Source organism: Hetaerina americana, unplaced genomic scaffold (genome assembly GCF_022747635.1).
Source record: "Hetaerina americana unplaced genomic scaffold, ioHetAmer1.1.p SCAF_1, whole genome shotgun sequence".
NCBI lineage: Eukaryota > Metazoa > Arthropoda > Insecta > Odonata > Calopterygidae > Hetaerina > Hetaerina americana.
Genome location: NW_027286069.1, coordinates 13616620 through 13637935, shown reverse-complemented (window position 1 = coordinate 13637935; position 21316 = coordinate 13616620). Strand labels below are relative to the sequence as shown.

At 36.0% G+C, this 21316-nt stretch overlaps 1 protein-coding gene and 2 non-coding genes across 4 annotated transcripts; all 3 read left to right on the top strand.

Moving 5' to 3' along the window:
- Positions 1-1625: 1625 nt before the first annotated feature.
- On the top strand, positions 1626-19425 carry LOC139688434 (probable ATP-dependent RNA helicase DDX17). 2 transcript variants are annotated; one of them, XM_071586012.1, is made up of 14 exons: positions 1626-1723; positions 1896-1997; positions 2100-2318; positions 2389-2514; positions 2610-2721; positions 5853-6041; positions 11005-11184; positions 11429-11601; positions 11836-11946; positions 12040-12101; positions 12202-12261; positions 17702-17953; positions 18036-18155; positions 18382-19425. In XM_071586012.1, the coding sequence occupies exons 1-14, from the start codon at positions 1689-1691 to the stop codon at positions 18393-18395; spliced, it is 1755 nt and encodes a 584-aa protein (XP_071442113.1). In that variant the 5' UTR covers positions 1626-1688; the 3' UTR covers positions 18396-19425. The 2 variants fall into 2 exon arrangements, with proteins under 2 accessions (XP_071442113.1, XP_071442122.1); XM_071586021.1 differs by lacking the exon at positions 1626-1723 and adding an exon at positions 1802-1815.
- LOC139697615 (small nucleolar RNA SNORA57) lies at positions 5524-5663 on the top strand. The gene has a single exon (XR_011702801.1). It is a non-coding gene; the product is annotated as a small nucleolar RNA SNORA57 (small nucleolar RNA).
- Positions 7435-7573, top strand: LOC139697623 (small nucleolar RNA SNORA57). Its single transcript, XR_011702802.1, has one exon. It is a non-coding gene; the product is annotated as a small nucleolar RNA SNORA57 (small nucleolar RNA).
- Positions 19426-21316: the final 1891 nt, after the last annotated feature.

Genomic DNA, 21316 nt, shown 5'->3' with positions numbered 1-21316 from the left:
TTTGCTAATTTCACTAACCTTACATCCTGGTGGGATCCCAAAAATTCAGCGGATAATGATAATCAGAGGTCATGGTGATCAAAGGAGGTCAGCTGCCTCTCAAGATGGAGGACTAGCGTGTAAGCCAGAGCATGGCCTGCAGTGAATTAACTTCAGAAATTAGGCCTTACACATTTACCTGGGCACAACGACAAGCTCAATAAATATTTCTCTTCTTCCTCCTGTAAACTGGTTTGGAGGCCCACTTCAGAGGTACATTTTAAAACACTTTTACAGATCAATGATTGCTTGTAATGATAACTTAATCTCACATGGTACAAAGTTCTCTGGTGCACAGTGTTGTTGACATTGGCTCAAAAGTGTTTATTGATATCTGATTGGCAAACATGTTATACATTCCTAAGAATTGATCATACATATATATTCTTGGGAGTGTGTTCCCATAAAGAAGCTTATCCACTGATGCTGTTGGAATCATATTCCATTTTTGGAACCATAATGTTTTCCTCAGTGTCCCACTAAAATTAATATTTGTATTTGGTTTTTTATCCATGGTATGCTAAACATTTGTTAACATTTTATAATTTCAACATTAAACTTGCGAATAAAATTGTAGGTGCTTGCAACGTGGTTGATAATTTGCAGTCATTCTTGTAAAAGGCTTCCGTGGCCATTTTACTTTAGCTTTTGTGATCCTCCCATAAAACTAAAAGAAGTATTTCTAAACAGTAGGATCTTTAACCTGAATATTATTTAGTCTTTCGAGGAGAGAGTCTAGGTTTATTCTACTTTGTTTAGCATGTATTTCTAAACACACAATTATGTTGGTAAATACAAACGATGATGAATATTGTTGGAATAAAAAAACCAGGAAAATTGGTGCAGTTCCACTTATTTAGATCAGTGGTCACTGTAAAGTTACATTCCAGATTTGTGTCGATTTTACAATATTTTCTATCTTAACATCATGCCTGTGATTATAGTGGTATTCACTTATACGCTCAATTCAATGCTTGTGTCTGTCGTATATATTCCACCCACTGGCCTCACTCATTGATGTGGGTAGACATCACAGAAATTTCCTTTGAAAAGCGCACATACATTGCAGGTGTGTTTTGGGTCAACCATCTTCGGATTTAATACTTTACAATAACAATGCAGGTACACTCAAGTCATATGTATTATGACTTTAGTAATTATGATATTGATTGGAAAAGTTATCCTATTTCGCTGATAATGACTTTTCACCTATTAAAAAGTATTTATATTGATATCCATTCAAATTATTTTGCATGTAGTTTAATTATTACTTTAATATGTGATAGCATTATGCAATGTTTGTACAATTTTGTTTTTTTATTACATTTTATATTTTAAAATGTGTTTAGACTTGTTTTTATTAATTATGCAATATTTTTTAATTGGTATTACTTCCATTTTTTATGCGGTAGTTTTTACATCTGAAATATTTTGGGTACAGTATTTTAATTAAAATAATTATCATATCCTTCCAACTATGCAACACGTGTTTCAACAGGAGTTAGTGGGAAGAGGTTTGCTGCTTTAACCTTAGTTATATTCACTACCGTGACGAGCGCTGACGTCACGCTCCTTTGTTAGTCGTCTACAGGCGACGTGGAAAATCTCGTAAATTCCGTGATGTTCGAGAAACCACGAGAACCGGAGGCATGAAACTTTCCTTTCGCCATCTTGTGAACTACATGTAGGTGATGTGTATTTGACGTTGTTGTACATATCTTTATTATTTACATCATAGTTATTCTGATCCACCAGTATATATTTAAAAGTTTCCATGTAATTATTTTCGAATCAGGAACATGTATTTTAACCCTCATATTATTTGTGGATGACGTAATTTGTAATTTTTATTTCAGCTCACCTCGCCTACCAAGCCCTAACACTTGGCTTTTGTCTCGCCAAGTACATTCGGGCCGTGAACGAGTCTCTGAGATTTTAAAACCAACCATCAACAAAATGTTAGTTTGTAAATCGCCTAGTATATACGGTTCGATAAATATATTTGCAAAGCCTTTCCTTGTTCTCAATGCGGCTAAAATGACCACGAGTTGTCCTTGTAGGTTTCGTGAGCGCGATCAAAACCGTGGAACTGCTGGAAGAAATCGTTTCGGCGATGACAGGCGAAGTGGAGGGTTTGGAGGTACAGGCGACTTTGGCGGAAGGAACAACTTGAAAGGGAAGCAGCCAGGAGAACGGCTGCGAAAGCCACATTGGGACTTAAAAACTCTTCAGCCTTTCACTAAGGATTTCTATGTTCCTCATCCTAATATAATGAGAAGGTAATTTTTGCTTTGACTTGGTACTGGTTTAATTTGATTTTAAAAATTACTAATTGGCATAAATTATTAGGAATATTCGTGAGGTGGAGCAGTACCGGTCTTCCAAAGAAATAACCGTGAAAGGAAATAATGTGCCCTTTCCTAATCAACACTTTGAAGAAGGAAACTTTCCAGACTACGTCATGAGGGAAATAAGGTATATATAGAGATTTTAATATCATATTGATCGTAGCTTATGCTTGCGGTGTGAATAGAGCCTAAATTGACATTTTTTCCAAATTCCATCTTTAGGAAACAGGGTTTTGCAGAACCTACAGCCATTCAAGCGCAAGGCTGGCCAATTGCTTTAAATGGCCGTGACATGGTCGGAATTGCCCAAACAGGATCTGGAAAGACTCTTGCCGTAAGTGTGAAATAATTGTGGACTATGCAAATTCCTTTTATCTGCCCGGCCCAGAAATTCATGCTGACGCCATTTTTTAATGACGCATTAACTATCGACATCTCTACTCTAGTTGCACAATGAGCGCGACGGTATTTTACCGTGGGTGGAAGTGACGTTGCCATTGCAGTGGCATTTTTTACCTTGATTTTTGCCACGCATTCGGTAAATATTTATTCGTAAGCTTCCAGTTGCATTTAAATCCCTGTTTTCGAATACCCACTCAAGTATTGGACGGTGGAACAATTTGAGTTATATCTCCCTGGAAGAAATAAATGTGGTGCTGATGCCCTTATGATGTATTACATTGCCCAATGACACGATCGGCATTATCTTTTTTTATTAAACGATTAGCTAATGACAAGTGAAGTCAATGGACCAAAATTTTGGCCATTCTAGAGTATTTCATTGGAACTGGAGAGGATTTCATTGTATTTTCATTTTAATTTTGTCATTTTTGCGGAAGTTTCGGAAGGTGCTGCGAGAAAAGAGTAATCCACGTCAGCCCCATTTTGTAAAGTTGAAATTGGCAATCTCCGGGTATGACGGTTAAAATACCAATTACATGTAGATTATGTCCGTCGCAGTGTAGAACCGAATGACGGATGTAACGCTGAATATTAAGTTGCTGCATTTTAAGGCGTGGTATTACTGTGAGGGTAAGTCGTTTCCGTGACCAAGATGACTCCGGTCTGCGCATGACGTCACGTGAATTACTGCGTATTTGGGAGCCGCAGATGATCGGGAGTTGAATATGGGTGCACGGGCGTAGTTTTTTGGAATTTATCACATTGAGGTGTGAATCATGTATTTCATCGTTTATATGCTTACCCAGAAAAAATGTTGATGCTATTGAAAGTATGAAATTCGTTTGGAAGAGTAAATTTCTGGTTCATGTAGATGATTTCAGGAGGAGGCCCATTGAGAATGATACAAGATGTAAATTACATGCACAAACCTCAATCGCATTAATTATAGTGTGACCGGGATGTACTTGTGGTGAACATTCGTTTCTTTGTTCCTAATGATTTAGCTTTTAAACTCAATGGCAAAAGTAGTGAAGTTGCCGAGCAAATTGTTTTCGCAAGTTATAATAGTAGATGTAATAGAAACTGAAGGCATGCATTGTAGAAATCGTGGAATTGGCCTTCAAAAGTTAAGCTGTACTATTATGGTGTACAAATGTTAATGAAATGTTCGTTTAGATTCAAACTTCTCCAGAGAAATGACATCCAGAATTGCACCCACACTATTTTACAACCCTCTTTCAATGAAAAGTTTGGCATTTGCGATGAAGAGAATTACTTCTTTCATAAATTTCGGAAATGATGCAAAACCATTAAATATCATTTCTATTTTATGGAATTTAGAATGAGACATTTTTATGTTTCATTAGTTTGTTAACTTCGGATATGCATGCATGGTCATAAAAACCATTAACACTGTAATCAACCTGAAGGTCGGTTTAGTAGGTGATGGTAGAGATCACCCAGTACTAAGCCAGCGTGTGAAAATTCACACATCAGGGTAGGGGGGCCAGTTCCTTTCCCTGTGCCGGTTATGGTTTCCCAGGAAGACCTGGTAACCAAAAAATAACTTAAGCTTGGGTGGAGCTGCAGGTGCCCAGATTGCCTTACCCAGGACCCTCCAGTCAGCAGTCCCACTCTCTACCCACTGGAATACTGCAACCCACATGCATGGTCATAATCTGACTAAATTCATTATGCATTCCATTATTGTTAAAGTAACACTAATTAGCCGCTAAGTAGTCATATTTGTATGGCCACATGAAGTCAACCTTACCTTAAAAAAATTGCATTGAGTTTTCAATTCTTTCCTTAAATTCTCAGATCTTTTAATTACGTCATATTCCAGTAAACTGACTGCTATATTTGTAAGGAGATTGATTGGGGTTTCAAATTTTTTAATTAAATGGATGGGACAATGTTAGAATAAGAACATAATTAAGAAAGAATTGGAGAAGGATAGTGTGCCAGATAAAATGATCCCTATATCTCAAGGAGAAATAATCTTAATGAATTCTCACAAGGCACAAGTGCAAATAAACATATCTAGTGGAAGCTTAAAAAAAAACTCGAATGATCTTCTTCCCGGCCTCGAATAAAGCTTACATGGCTCCTCAGGTTGTGAAAAACTGGTTAAGTTAATATTAGAAAGCCCTTATTCCGTTATTAGATTAGAGTTTTCCAGGACACTGATCACTGGTGTCATAAGTGAAATACCCAGCAATTTTCTGGACATTGCAATTGATACTTCATATGCTTAGACATTGTTACATTCATTATCAGTGTAGTTCTATGAAGCTTGCCATAATAGGAGGAAACTGCCAATCAATGATTTTCACTGAAGTTAACTAGCAAGTAATTCTTTAATCAAGGCTATTTGGCTTTGTTTGTTCATACATTTAATCAATTCAAAATTATAATTGAGGTTTCTGGTTCTCGAAAGGTTCAAATACAAAAATCTCTCATTTGCTTTGTGGTCGAATGGAATGCACGGATAATTGAGAGTTAAACTGTATTTGGAAAATGTAATATGTACATTAGTCTGCACTCAACTACAATTAGTGCCAGAAAATGGGAAAGATTTGTTAAGAAAGGATGGTGTAATCATTATCCTTCATGTTGATTTTCAGGAATTTAGTTTTTGGCGTAATGGAAAATAACATTGTAAATTAATTAGTTTTAAGTTTTCTTATAGTTATTTCCATAACATTTACACGTGTGAGATGTCTTTTCTCACCCTCTCAATCTTGGCATGCATCCACCTCTTATTTGGGTGGAGTGTGAGTGCTTGTGGGAGGGAAATTATCATGGGGACTAATGCCTTCGGTGCCCACGCTTCACTCTGCCTGGGTTCCATCCTCAAAGTCCCCGACATTTGATTTATTACTTAGTAGTCAGACAGAATATATATATATGGTATTTTTTGCTTTATACCTTATTTGTGTAATAATTTATGCTTTATTTATGGGAGCTGGCAATGAATTAAGCTTTTTTAATCAGTTTTAAATTTGACTACAGAAACTAGTAGATTGGTAGTTGAAATATTTTTTAAATTTGAATTTTCAGTACATACTCCCTGCCACTGTCCACATCAATCATCAGCCAAGTTTGTCACGTGGTGATGGACCCATTGCTCTCGTGCTGGCTCCAACAAGGGAACTGGCCCAGCAAATTCAGCAGGTGGCAAGGGATTTTGGATCCTCCACTTATGTCCGCAATACTTGTATTTTTGGTGGAGCACCAAAGGGTCCACAGGTTTGTTTTCTTCACATTTCATTTATTACTTAAGATTGATCTGTTATCCTTATTTTTTTGTTTCTGCCTCTTGGCTATCTGACAGCAGACTACATACATCAAAATATCCTGGGATGTTTTTGTTTTCCTCTGGTATACATAATGCAGTGGCAAAAACTTGGCTGTGGTTAATTGTCCTTTTTGGAATGTAAAGTCATTATTTTTTAATTCAGTGATACTCCAGGGATCCTGGGGGAATAGCTTGAAAATGATACAGGATCACTGGAAAAGGATTCTGGTGGTGATTTCCTGTGGAAATGTTAAGTATTTGACTCCTTCATGCTTAACAAATGGATTTCCACTAAGTTTCCACCTTGGCTATCTCTCAAATCCACCAAGAAGAGTACTTCTGTGTACCTTGAAAACCAATTTCAGGAATAGGATGGCAATATGCTTTAGTTCCAATTTGCAGTCAACTCTTTCTCTATTCTAATGGATGTAGCATGAGTAATATAAAAATATGGATAACCCAAATATGTAGAAAAAATGGCAGTGATATGAACTTACATGAATGGAGACAGATTTTCGTTTCTTGTGATTGATTCTTGTTTTTCAACAATGGAACATTTTTCAGCCATTGTGTGATTGTAGAATTACAGTTTTATAGGAATGCAGGAATATCATCTAGTGAATAACTTTAGCATATTTATCTCGGAAAACAATTGTGTTGCTATGCAATAAACAAATAACCCTTGAAGGATAAATATTGACTAAGTGCCACTGATTAATGGATTCGTGTTGGACATATGGTATTTATTCAAATAATGCAGTGTAGGTAGTCACTGACTTATTTTACTAATGTTGTTGTATGTATTTGCTCACCTTAAAAGAAAAGATGGACTTTTCAGGGCTAATTAATGCAAGGGAAAAAATAATGGGAAATTATGGATAATGAAAAATGGTTAAATAAAAACACTTATTGACTTTTGTGAAATAAAAAATTTTTGAGATAGCCAAATTATTTCATACTTATAATTGTGTAAATAGTGCATCAAAGACAAGCCAGTATCCTTGTGATTCGAAATTTTTTAAACCTATTGAGTTTTGAAATGGAAATAGTATGGATAATCCTAGGATGGATAATTTAGAGTTAGCTCTATTTGGAAGTCGCAGTATGTACACACGTCTACCCTGAACTACAATTAGTGTCAGAGAATGGGAAACATTTGTTAAGAAAGGATGGTGTAACTATTAACCTTGATGTTTTTCAGGACTTCAGTTATTGAAATAATAGAAAATAACCTTAAAGCTAAGTTTGAGTATGATACATAATTTAGTTCTTATTGCTGTGTGTAGTTTTAAGTTCTCTTTTTGTCCTTTCCCTAAGATTCACACGTGAGATATCTTTTCTCACCCTCTCAATCTTGGCATGCATCCACCTCTATTTGGGTGGAGTGTGAGTGCTTGTGGGAGGGAAATTATCATGGGGACTAATGCCTTCGGTGCCCACGCTTTACTCTGCCTGGGTTCCATCCTCAAAGTCCTCTACATTTAATTTTATGTTAAAAATGTTGTCATGTTATGCCTCTTCTGGCAACAGATTTAATATTTTGTTCTCATCGTGGAATTAATAAATTTGTTCAAGGTTAAGAATCGAACATACTTAAAAATATTTGAACATTTTTCGAAGTCCATGTGTAAATTTAGACAAGGCTCTAGTCCTTCAGTAATTTTCTATTGATCTAAGGGATTTGGTAGTTAAAAAATATCCTTAATTATGCAAATGGAATTCTTTCTTAGTACACTGAAAAGTTATTATTGTCATTTTCATGACTTAATTTATTGGCTTTGGTGTTTTTTTGGCTCTGGGCCTGATTTTACTGTACTCACATTACACACACCTTTACTCCTGAGTCACAATTAACATTTAGCAAAATATCCTTAAACCCCATATTAAGAAATACACTTAGCTCTGCATAGCTCCATTTACTTTTATTTAAATCAATTCTATTATTATAGTAGTCTTTCTGGTTCATGTAAATTATTGGCAGGAATTAAATTAGGCAATTTGTAAAAGTATCTAAATAGTAAATGTATGCAATTAGACATACCACCAAATGGACTACACTCATGATAACATAGCTAGGCTCGCCAAACTGTTTTTGTTGTTTCAAAAATTAAGTTATGGATTCAGGATTAGGCCTTTGTTATAAGCTTCACTTGTAAAATTTTTCATTAGTAATTAGAACAGTTAAAATACAACGTAATATAGTAATAATATAGTATAGTAATGAAGGACTATTATATTATTTACTTCATAATGAATCACATTTACCATAAATCAAGTGTTCTTATGGGTTATTTCATGCAGGTGTTTCAATAAGACCTTGAAAAAGCCACAGATTTTCTCTCTAAGTAGGGTTCCATCAATCTCTTGTTATCTGCTCAAGTGGTAAACTTTCAGTTCAGTTTGAAATGCCTTTTTTGTGGTAGAAACTGCTTAAAATCGCTTACTTTTGTCAATGGATAGTTTAATAATAATTAGTGGACATGTCTTCATGTTTGAGGAGCCATATTTCATAAGTTTCTCTATTGAGCTTTATTTTAGTCTAATTCTTTGAGATATTTAAACAGCATTAAAATTAACTAAAACAATATTTTGTGCCTTACCTTAAGTATACCTCTGTTTTGTGAACTTTTTCTCTGGTCCTTTCAAATATGTAACTTTGAGGTTTCACAATGCATTATTTAGTTCCTATTTTGTGAGTAAAGGGTCATATTGTCCTTAATAAAGATTTGGACTGGGATGGTGTGTGATACTTTGTGTGGAGTGAAGAAGTGTCAAATCTTGGGAGACACATGTATTGGTGCTGATGAAGTACTGTGTATATTCAGAAGCACAAATGATTACTTTTGTTGTTTATGCTTTGATGAATTGGAATGGTGTGAATTGTCAATCAATGGAAGTTCTTACACAAATACGAGGTTTGTGCAAAAGTATGGTGACTTCTCCAATTTGCAAGCAGCATACATTCTCTTTTAGAATTTTTTATTTTGTTGCATTGGTACACATGTCCCAAACATTCATTTACAGTTACTATAAAATAGTATATTTAGTTTGTAATTGATGGATACAAATATTAGACATGTTTTGGTGTGCTCATTGATTATCTGCAATTAAAAAAATGGATCAAAGCATTTGCATCAAATTGCGTGTAAAAAATGAAATCAAGTGCTCCAAAACATTTAAAATATTGACAGTCGTATACAGTGAGTCAGCTCTTAAGTAAAAAGATGTTTATGAGTGGTACAACCTCTTCCAAGATGGCTGAGAAGATGCCCATGAGGAACCTTTCCTTGGACACCCCAGCACGTCAACAACAGATGAAAATGTTCAAGCAGTGAAAAAAATTGTCTTGAAAAATAATCAAATCACTATCAGAGAAGTTGCTGAGGATGTTGGCATATCGGTTGGCTTATGCCGTGCAAATTTTTGGCATGTTTTGGGGATGAGAGGTGTCGTTGAGTTTGTTCGGAAACCTATTAATTTTGACTAGAAGAACCATCACATGAGGATCGCCCAGGAGCAGTTGAAATACGAGGGTCATCCGGAAAGTAGTACCCGTTCGTGAAATAAAGACACAAAAGTAAATATTAACAAACATAAAAAATTTTATTTGGAAGAGGATACTTTAAACTACTTCTCAACATAATCTCCAAGCAAATTAAGCTCAACATAATCTCCAAGCAAATTAAGGCATTTGTCATAACGTGTGACAAGTTTCTGTATTCCTGCTGCATAGTCCTTCGCCGCCAGCTCATTGAGATACAGGGTCACTCCTTCTTTAAGTTCTTCATCGCTGTCAAATCTTTTTCCTGCCAAAAAGTCTTTAAGCTTTGTAAAGAGATGAAAATCTGAAGGGGCCAAGTCCGGGCTATACGGTGGATGGCCGATCGTTCCTCACGAATTCGTCAACTGAGCTCACCAGTTGGTCTGTAATGACAGAAGGTCTCCCCGAACGCTCATCGTCGTGTGTGTTCCCCCTCCCCATGTTGAAGTTGCGACACCACCGCCGAACAGACGACTCGTCCATTACATTGTCTCCATACACCTCCTTTAATTGGCGATGAATATCGCATTGAGGAATTTAATCACTGCCCTCACTTCACAACTGGCGGCGTTCTCAATTTTTTTAAACATTGTAAACAATCACAGAAACAACACAGGCAATGCTAGCGTCACGCAACTTGGCTCAGAGAAGGCAGACAAGCCACTGAAGCTATCTGACCTCGTCCAGCGGCTACTCGCGTCGTCAGCACTTGCGCACGGCACGAACGGGTACTACTTTCCGGATGACCCTCGTACTTCCAGGATTGTGGAAAAACAATTCGTGGCTTTTGCATCACGATAATGCACCTGATCATTTATCATTGCTCGCGAGAGATTATTTGGCCAAAAACAACATTACAATCATGCCTCGGACACCATATTCACCAGATTTAGTCCCTGCGACTTTTTGTGTTCTGAAAACTGAATACCTATGAAAGGATAGAGATTTGCAACGATTAAAAATATAAAGCCACCATTGCTGGAAGAGCTCTTGGCCATACCAAAAAGTGCTTATCAGAATTGCTTCGAGGATTGGAAAAAGTGTTGGAACCCGGTTATTATATCTGGGGGGGGGGGGATTAAGTTGAAAGGGGATGACTAAAATATTGAAGAACAAACAAAAATTCTTTCATAAAAATGTAGTCGCCTTACTTGTTGAACACACCTCGTAGATCAGTGAATAATAAATATTAATAAGTTAAGCAAATATCACTATTGTCTTGAAGGGCCTTATGCATTAAACTGTGTATTAGGAGAAAAATCATTTGTTCTGAATTAATTTTTTTAAGTTGTAGCTGGCACTGTAGAATTCTGAATCCTGTGCATCAGGGAAATTCTGCAACCTCCTTTGAAATTTGTTACATTTTGTTGCAGGCAAGAGACTTAGAACGTGGTGTTGAAATTGTGATTGCAACTCCTGGCCGGCTGATCGATTTTCTAGAAAGGGGAACGACCAATCTTCGCCGTTGTACTTACCTAGTGTTAGATGAGGCAGACCGCATGCTGGATATGGGCTTCGAGCCACAGATAAGGAAGATTGTTGAGCAAATAAGGGTGAGCACGGCTTGTATTCTTTCTTGGTCGTTGTTTGAAATTTTTTTTAATATTCATTATAAAAATTAGTTTTTTTCTCTGTGTTTCGTTTTGTACATCTGTATCAAAATTTTGGCCCACCCTGGAAGTGTGAATTGTCCATTATTTATTAACTGGGCTTTTTAATGTACTTGTAACATTATTTTTGCTTTTATATGTATGATTACTGTGTTATATGATGGAAACTCATTTTTAATTTTTACAGCCTGATAGGCAAACTTTGATGTGGTCAGCAACTTGGCCGAAGGAAGTCCGAAACTTGGCAGAAGAGTTCTTAACAGATTACATCCAAGTCAACATTGGCTCTCTTCAGTTGTCTGCAAATCACAACATTCTTCAAATTGTTGATGTCTGCCAGGAATATGAAAAGCAAAACAAGTTAGTCCTATAATCCTTCTATTTCTGGATAAAACCTCCTAATCCATGCACACATGGTGCACTTACCATGTGTGAGTGTAACAGGAGGCACATTAAATGTGTAAGGGAAATCTGAGTCCCACACTTATTGGGATTTCACAAGTGAATCCTTAATACAGATCATAAAATTTTATTTTTTGAATTGAGATTTAAAGGAAGTATTTTTTATGTATAGTGCTGTTTTCTCATTTTTAGGTTGAGCAAGCTGCTTTCTGAAATAGGAGCTGAAAGAGACTCTAAAACTATTATCTTTGTTGAGACAAAACGCAAGGTGGAAGATATTACTCGCAATATCAAGAGAGAAGGGTGAGTGACATTTCATCTTGGATTGCAAGATTGCATTAGTTGACTGAATAGGGAGAGAACCCTGTAGAACTGATTCAAAATTTATGTTTTTAGGTGGCCTGCTGTTTGCATCCATGGTGACAAATCCCAGCCTGAACGTGATTATGTATTACGAGGTATGTACTTCCATATGTATAATTTTATCATCAATTTCTCTAGAAGTCAGTAGTTCATAAGTCATTGTTCCATTCTTATATTTTTGTTCTTTTCTTCCAGAGTTCCGGAATGGGAGAGCTCCCATTTTGGTTGCCACTGATGTGGCAGCACGAGGATTAGGTTAGTTGGCTTGTCCACCCTCTGATCCCCCCCTCCCCTGTATCAGCATTGTTGGCGATATTTATCCAGTGGCAGACTTCACTGGGAGTATCCATGCTGATTGGAGTACATAAAGAGAAGTGGTGTTGTACAAACAGCATACTCTTTCTGCAGAGTTACAATATCACTTCATCCATTAAAATGAGTATTAGGCACAGCAAGATCTGTGTGGTATATATGTAGATAAATATATGTTATATATTTATTGACGTATATACATGACTTTTGTGGTTTTGTTAATGTATATGATGCTTAAAGTATGCCTTAGTTTTGGGAGCATAATTATTGCATCATGTCGCAAATTTTCAATTCTCACAAATAGCCAGACATTAATAGCTTTATTACTAGAGTTTACTAGTAGCTCTGAAATGGATGATCAGATCATTTGACTGATATCCCTGTAGATATAAGTAGTTTTCACATCAAACAGCTGAGTTAAAATCTGGAAGTATTGCTTCTCAAAAGGACAATGTAATATGGGCTCAAAGTATGCTTTCTCTCTCCTACTAATACTATTTGTTCTTTGATGACAAGCTGTCTAGGTTGATTATTAAGGCAAAATTTGGATGTTGCTCCTTGAAATTGGCTGATGTGTACCCCAGGGTGTTTTATGGGAGGATACTCGACAAGGTGCCTGGACTCGGATTTTAGCATCCAGACCATAACTCCTTTGTAATCCCTTCCCTAAGAGGGATAGATAAATATCAAACTGGATAGTTCACCCAGCCACTCTGGCAATTGACCTGTATTCTGCTTAGTTTCCTTTTATTACGGTGATTGGGAATTCATTTTGTGAAGTACATTTTAGGGGGTTACTCTAAATTGGTTACATAGTCCATAATGTCTCGTGGCTGTTTAGACAAATATTTCCGAGTCATTTAAACATTATTTAGTTTAAATTTATTCTCCATTAATGCATGGCTGCTTCATGTATTATACACTTTGGGAACTTGGCAGAAATGTTTGGCATATAGTGGCCTTTACCTAGTTTAGAACTGTAACTATTTAAAGGTCACAAGTCAGGTTACATTGTAATCATAGTTCCCACATAGTCTTATTTGTGTGCCTTGTTTTTACAAGGAATGCCCTTCACATTCAAGCATTCATTATCCAAGCATCTGGTGTTTAATTTCTTTCAAAAAAGAAAATTAAGTGGGGCTATATAAGATTGCTCTTTCAGTGGGTTGTTTTTGCTTAATGTATGCAATTTGTGGCTTTAGGTTGTGCGTTCACAGTTTCGGGATATTTGTTTTTGATTATAATGAAAACTTTTAGGGCTGGCCTGATAAATTTTAATGTTGATACTGCCAATAACACTTAGTTAGCAGATCTGACAGTTAAGTTTAATCGACACTCGATAAATTTCAGCTATTAAGCCAGACGACAGGGCCGCTAGTTATATTGCCCCATGTATCCATCATTTGAGTTACTTGTGGGATTACTGCGGGTCATTAGTAAGACAGTTTTCATCCATACTAGGGCATTGGAGAGTGTTAAAAGAGATATATATATATTTGTATATTGATTTGTACAAATGGTTGTAATGATGTGATCAGCTGCATAATTACTGTTGACTAGAGAACCAACCAGACCCCTAGGCTTTAAATCCTTCAATGTCATTTCTTTCTAAGCCTCTATCATCATTTCCTTTTTACGGCCTAACTTGGAAAGTGTCCACTCTCCACCATCTGCCTTGGAAGACTACTGATAATTCACAACACATGGTCCCTTCAATATTGAAAAATAATAAGTAAATTTGATTAATTTTACTAGTGCTAAAGGTGTAACCTATTGCTAAGGAAGCAGGGTTGGATATTGAAATAATAGCATAAAATTTCACAGTATTCAAACATAATACCGATTCGTGGGCATAGCTGCCTCGCAGTCAATAGCTAAACATTGGAAAAGATTTAGTGATTTGTACACCAATTAGCTTTATTTCTTCAAAATATCAAATATTCATCTTGACCATCCTGTGGTGGCTGATTGATTATATAGTAAAACCCCTTGCAGTTACTTCAAAAAAGTTAGCGCGTAAAATCTCACTTAAGTAGGGGGAAAATTATAGATGGGACTAAATAAAGGTGTATAATTCATTATCATGATTTTCAATAGACAATTCTTTTTTTTCTATTGCAATGTGGGCATATGGAGGAAAAGCTTAAAAAGTACCATTTTCGGTTACCTTGAGTTAGATGTTAATTCTTCCTTAGATTTTGGATAGGACACGAGCTGACCTTTAATGAGCCAATTTCACATAGTGTTTCTGTTGTGAATTATGCACCAATGAATGGATTGTAGTTCAATATTCACTGGTCAAAATTAGTCTTAAACATAGCACTGTACCAAATGATGATGTTACAACATTCATACCATGAATATATAATTTAAGGATTTGTCTTACGGGAAGTCTTAGTTAAAGCTTAACCCATCGACATGAATATCAAAATATTGTTAAATATTCACGAAGAAACAAGTTTATACTTTCAGTTGGTAAGTAATTTAAAATATTAAATTGATTTTAAAGAAGTAGGTAAAAGTATAAATGTTCAGGTCGATTGAATTATTAAATTGATTTTGCTTGAAATGAAAACATTAAATGGAGAAATAGGAATCCAGGTAAAAATACTGAAAAAATTAAGATCCATGGTTTTATATTTGTAAGTTGCAAATATGTGCAATTTTTAGTAAAGGAGCAGTCGCACCTGCCTCTACGAAAGTGATTCAATTTTGCCAAATGAAGTTTTAAGGTTTCATTTCAGTGTGTATAAAGGAAATTACTTTATTGTCGCTATGCTATCTGAAGATGTTAATCATTATATAAAAACAGTATCTACTTATCGTTTATATAAACTCAACTGACTGAATGGTCTTAGAATTTCAGCCAGTGAAAAAGTTATATCTGATAGGAAACTAGCATTGGGCCAGCTCTAAAATCTGATAACTTATTATTAAGGTTACATTTTTTCTTATTTGCTTTGGAATTAGGTGGTCTGTGTTAATGGATTATGACTTCCTTACCTAAGTTTAGTTCTTTACTGTCAAATTCCACCAATTTGTTGTACAGATATCACTAATGTAATTTTTCATACATTGTATTCACATAACTTTGGCTTACCTCTTTCATAATGGCGACCCTGTTATTCCTTTAGTGATGCTTGGGGTTTTATATGAATCAAATGTTTTTCTGTGGTGGAGGTTGCATTCCATGTAAGAGGGTCATAATTTAGATGCCTAAATGAGTCCTTACCAGGGCAATAGTGGATTGCGTGTTATTCTTTTCAAAGTTCTACTTGGGACCATGCATAATCCCAGCATGTCTCCCCTCTTAATTTTTCCAGTATTTTATCAGCGGGGTTATCCCGTTGCCCTCTGCCTTTCCTTAACCTTCCTACCTCATCCTCTCCCCATCTCTCTTCTTTCAGAGGCACATATTGGACACACTGTGCCTCCCCTTGAAGTCACTTGAGCTGGAGCCGGGCCAGCCCGAGAGGAGAGAGTGGGGTCTGTCATAACTTTTGTCGAGGCACCTCCCGTTATGCTCTTTAGCTCATCCACTTTGGGGACTGCCTTTTGGCACTTCATAACGTCATTCCTGTGCATATATTTCCCATGGTTGTAGTAGTAATTCCTGATGATGCATTGTCATAGTTATTCAACATGACTTGACACACTTTCCACATGTCAAATCTCAAGTTTCATATTGATTCCTACTATAATCAGCTGGTGGTCAGAGTTCGGTTGAAAAATGAGGACTACTTATTTTTTCAGGATAATCTGTTTTTATTTTTCTGCATAGTGTCCTTCTGGGCTTGTGCATTTTTGTAATTATGTTCAAGTTTGTTTATTCCTCTTAAATAATATAATTGTTGCAAGTATGAGGTAGGTATTACTTGTCTTGACCACCAATTCATTTTAAACCTCTGTCAGAAATTTACTCATATTTGAAAATGGTTGCTAGTCCATGGAAACGAGATCTGGAAAATAGGGGAGGAATGGTGAATGATAGAATTGGACGTCCCTTAATTTTGTGACCACAATTGCAGAGTGAGCTGGTGCATTTTTCAGATGCAAAAGACCATTTTTGTGGGAAAAGCATGGTCATTTTTTGTGTGGGTTGATTTTTAACTTAAAAAGCTATGCATTACCTTTTCCTTTCTCAGTAGTCAGAAAAGATTTGTTTTTTTAGTACCGAAAATGTTGCCTTTAGATTCCCAACAGAAGGAATGGCTTATGCCATAAGTGCCAACTCTCAGCTGGCAGCCAATTACTGAGACTGTTCCTTGGGTTCAGGCATCTAGTGGTGTATTCATTGGTCATTTTACACTATTTTTAATTTGGTCAATTGTGGCATTCATCTTGTGGATACCTTTCTCAAGGATATCTGTGCTAAAAATGCTTTTGAATGTGACAGACTCAAGTATTCCTCCTCATCCAGGGTGATATTTAACATTTTCTGAAGGTATTTTGCCTTTATAATTAGTGAATGGCACAGTCAAGTGGGTCATTAATTTGTAGAAGTTTTGTCTGAAGACTATTCCCTATAAATAAAATTTTCAATTTCAATAATTTTGGAAGATAGTTGCAATAAAATTAGCTGAAAATACTTTTTTATGGCTGTGGAAAGTGGGTTTAATGCTGTTTTCTATGCAGTTGCAATTGCTGCTATGGGTAAATTCATGCACATGGCTGTGTTCACTTGGTCAGCTGCCTCTTGGCAAAATTTTAGAGAGAGAAGAATAATGATGGGTTCAGTCATTCTAATCAAACAGCTGTAGTGGGGTTGGGGAAGATTTGGAATTTGAGAACTATTAGGGCCCACAGTGTTGGGCACAAGGCGGGCAGTTCAACGTACGAGGGGCATCCCGGCCGGCAAACCATGGTCTAATCCGTGGTTTCGGAATAGATTGCCAATCCGGTGGTCCGCTCGGGAATGCTTATGTGCTGTTAGCTTGGCACTCCCTCAAGGTTTGTATAGTAGTATTTCAGTTATCAGGATATGCTCAGGTGAAATGGCATGGTGGGGTGATCCAAGTAATTTTTTGTTGTTTGGGGTAATATTTTATTAATTAATCAGATTACATAGAAAATAGAGGCTCACTTTTTCTCCTACCAAATATTATTAAGACCAATTGTCCAATCATGCATTTGACACAGTAATTTTTTTAAATGATAGGTTAATGGTCAGTGTGTTTTTATGCACATGTAACGTTTCACATACGTAAGGGAAGCTACCCTGACTTTTTAAAGTTGTTCCTTAAAGTTTAACTATCTCATTGCTCATGCATTGTAAGAATTGAAGTCAATTGGAACCCAGTTTTGCTACTTAGGCTTTTAGAAATTAAATTACCAATTTATACATTTTTGCTAACACTTTGTTTTCTCTTTCTTCGATGCATAGATGTGGAGGATGTTAAGTTCGTGATAAACTTTGATTATCCAAATTCTTCTGAGGATTACATTCATCGTATTGGACGTACTGGTCGTTGTGAACAAACTGGGACATCCTATGCTTTCTTTACACCAAGTAATAGCAGACAGGCTCGTGATTTAGTATCAGTTTTAAGAGAGGCTAATCAAAAAGTCAACCCAAAGCTGGATGAAATGGCTTCTATGAGATTTGGCGGTGGAGGCGGCGGTCGTTTTGGAAATGGTTAGTTGAATTTATAGTTATTCATTTATGTTTGAGTGAAATTAGTCTTGTTGGAATTGATGATGGAAATCTTAAATTACAGTCCGCAATCGTTGGGGAGGTGGAGGTACTGGCTATGGGAACAGCAATGGTTACCGCGGTGCTGGAAACAGGAACCAAGGAAATCGCTGGAATGACAGTAACAACGTAAATGGAATTTCAGGTAACTTAATGGAGATTCTATGGCATACACTGAGATTTTCAAATGTTGGGTACTAGAGTATTGAGGCTTACTGTATATTACCTTTTTTCGTGTGACGTTTAAGTTATGCTGTTTTTCATATAAAATTTAAAGTCTATTGTGTAAGGTAAACAAATGTTATAACAAAACCAACTTGCTGAATTTAGTTTATATACTGACCTATGATTTGTCATTCTTTTTCTTGCAGCATACAAGAGTTGACTGCAATGAGTTCATAGTGAGAATGTCAGCAGAAACGCAGATGGTAAAGTGGGCGCTCTCAGAGGCTGAAGATAGAGAAAGATGATCTTGATTTTTGGATCTTTTTGTACTGATGTCATATATACTGAATCAAAAATTGGCTTGGTACATTTGAATTAGTGCCACACTAATTTTGGATTCCATCTATTGATGGTCTTTTCATGGAATACCAGTTCCATAACTCACCTTCATTTCTCCACTAATTATGAAGATTTGATGTTTTCCAGTTATTTATGAATGGAAATTAATTTTATTTGTATTTCATTACAGGGATAGCCCCGTATGCATTTGTACACATCATGCCCTTCATATTCCCTATTCTGACATTCCTAACTTTTGTCATTCAAGTGTGAAGGGATTTCTTTCAGATAGTTCCTGTTTCTTTCATGTCATAATATTTGATGGATAGCTTAATAGCAATGTTTGCCACTTAATTGAGCAGCATCATGACCTTATTACTATGATTTTCATCGTTTCATTTGTAATGTTAGATTTAGCATTCCAATATTATCTCCAAAGCTAAAATTGAATAATTCCAATATTTAATTTATCAGTTGGTATAGAAATTTGACTTTTCTACAAAGATAAGATTTTTGTTAAGTTGTCTGACAACTGAAGTTCTATAATCACATAAGTTTTGCATCCAAGACTTAGTTTAGCTGGTCTAGTCAGTTGTTCACTCCTCCCAGAAATGTGTGCAGTGGCATTTTTGGTACAAAATGGCCTGGAAGCTGGTTCTTCCTTAGTTGGCTTTACTGCACAATCGTGGATCACTGCACTTATTCATCGATTTAATGTCAACTCCAATTGACGTTTCCTTGGCAGTATTAAATGTGCAAGATGCACATCATAAAAAGGAGTGAGATTTCTATTTCTCACCACAGATTTCGGCATTTCTTTTGTTGTTATTTTCCTTTGAACTTGTGAACCCTTCTAAACTATATGAACTTTGTATCTGTTGTGAAACTCAATAAAAGGCTAAAACATGCAATTGTTCCAGTTTTCTGATGTACCTCGTTTCTCAAGTTAGGATTAAGTTCAAATTTCAATTAAACTGGCGTGGAACACATTTGAGGTGAGTCTTTAAAGAAAATTATGCATGGTCAACTGTTAAGGTCAGACTTCTTTTCTTCGACTACAATTACTGGAACCTTTACTATATTACATAGTAATTTCCCTTCTTTGCCAAGGGTTTCAGAAAGTGTTAAGATTGAGAAAATATTCCCATGTATAAATACTTGGGGTAAAAATGGTATTTTTCACCATATAATGTTTTGCAACATTTTTACAATTTCATCTCATTGTTTTGTGGAAACAGTTTCTAGAAATTAACTAATGAAGGAAAATATGACTTCATTTTTGTCCTATGTGCCCAAGATCTTAAACTTATCTTCAAGTTTAGCATGTGTTAGTTCTAAAAATTATTTTCATGCATTACATGTCATTTTTTATGAATTACTGGATTGTGGAGGGTGACAATGGACAGTTTCCTTCATTTTTTATGCTAAATTTTACTTAACTGAAATTTCATTTAAAAGGAAACTTGCCCTTCTACTATTATGATACATATGGCCGAAAGATTAAGTTAACCATATTTAGTCCACTGGGAATATAGTTTGGTAATGATGTGGTCTTAAATTGGTAACATTTCATTTAAAGTGAAATAGGAAGACTATCTTAGTGTATGGTCATTTAGGTAATATTTGGTTTAGAATCTTTCTCTTCCCTGATTTATCTAGTACTTCTTGAAAATATTTGAATTTTGAAGTATCTGTACTGTTCTCAATATTTTTTGCAAGTGCTGGATAGGGGAAATTTATTATTCATTGTTTTAAAAGTGCAAAACCCTATATTGGAATAGGGCAATTTGGATTTTACCATTAACCAATTTGGATTAACTGATATGTCGAGGTCTCGACTTTCATACTTTAAATTTTGTTTGCATGAATCTTAATCTGTTTAGATTCCACAATGTATCTTTAAGGTTGCAAATATTGTTTCTATTTTGAAAGTAGGAATGACATTTGTTTGAATCAAGTGCACTTCCACAGACTTCCATTTTATTAAAACTATTCTTTTAAACATTTTTGAAATAATGAATTGATCTATAGTTGAACCCACCACAAAAACCGTAGACACAACCAGAAGGTTGGTTTGGTAGGTAGAGTTCACCCAACACTAAGCCCAAGAGCGTGTGAAATTCATACATGGTAGGAGGCTAATGCATCCCTCTGATGCTGCTTATGGTTTCCCAGGAATATCTGGTGTGGAGCTAAGGGCGCCCAGAGAGGCTAGCCTGGGAATTGAACCTGGGCCCTCTGATCAGTAGTCTAATGCACTACTACTACCCAGTTGACAACAGTACTCAATTAGTGCACGTAAGGTCTTTCACATCTCTCCTCGAATAATTAAATTAAACTACTTGACAAAACACATTGTGTGAACAGCTTTTATTGGTAAACGCAGTCTCTATTGAGAGATATTGTGCTACTTCTTTTCTGCCATGTTCTCTTTACAATTGCGAAGCATTAATTTGGTCGGCATTTTCAATAGGAATAAAGCAGGGTGAAAAACCAAAATGCATCCTGTATGCTTTTCACCTCTTTTCAGAATGGTGCCAGGAAATGCTAACATTAATTCAGGCTTATGATAATGTGGGTGTCTTTTGCACCTCAATAGTGGTAAGAACAGTTCTGGAAGAAAGGCAGATTGCAGAAATCCTAGCTAGCTGGTCAAATATCATGTAATATGGTAGTTTTGTAAATATATTTCTTGTCCAAAGCCTAATGGCTTTCATCTTTTTCACCTTAGCCACTGCTTGTGAGTACTAATGATCTTGTAAAGTAATTTTTCACATCAAAGGCCTAATTCACGGACTTGAA

Coding starts and splice junctions, on each gene's coding strand:
- LOC139688434 (XM_071586012.1), top strand. CDS start 1,689: ATGAAACTTTCCTTTCGCCATCTTGTGAACTACAT. Junction 11,602..11,835: donor GAATATGAAAAGCAAAACAA/GTTAGTCCTATA, acceptor TCTCATTTTTAG/GTTGAGCAAGCTGCTTTCTG. Junction 12,262..17,701: donor TGTGGCAGCACGAGGATTAG/GTTAGTTGGCTT, acceptor TTCGATGCATAG/ATGTGGAGGATGTTAAGTTC.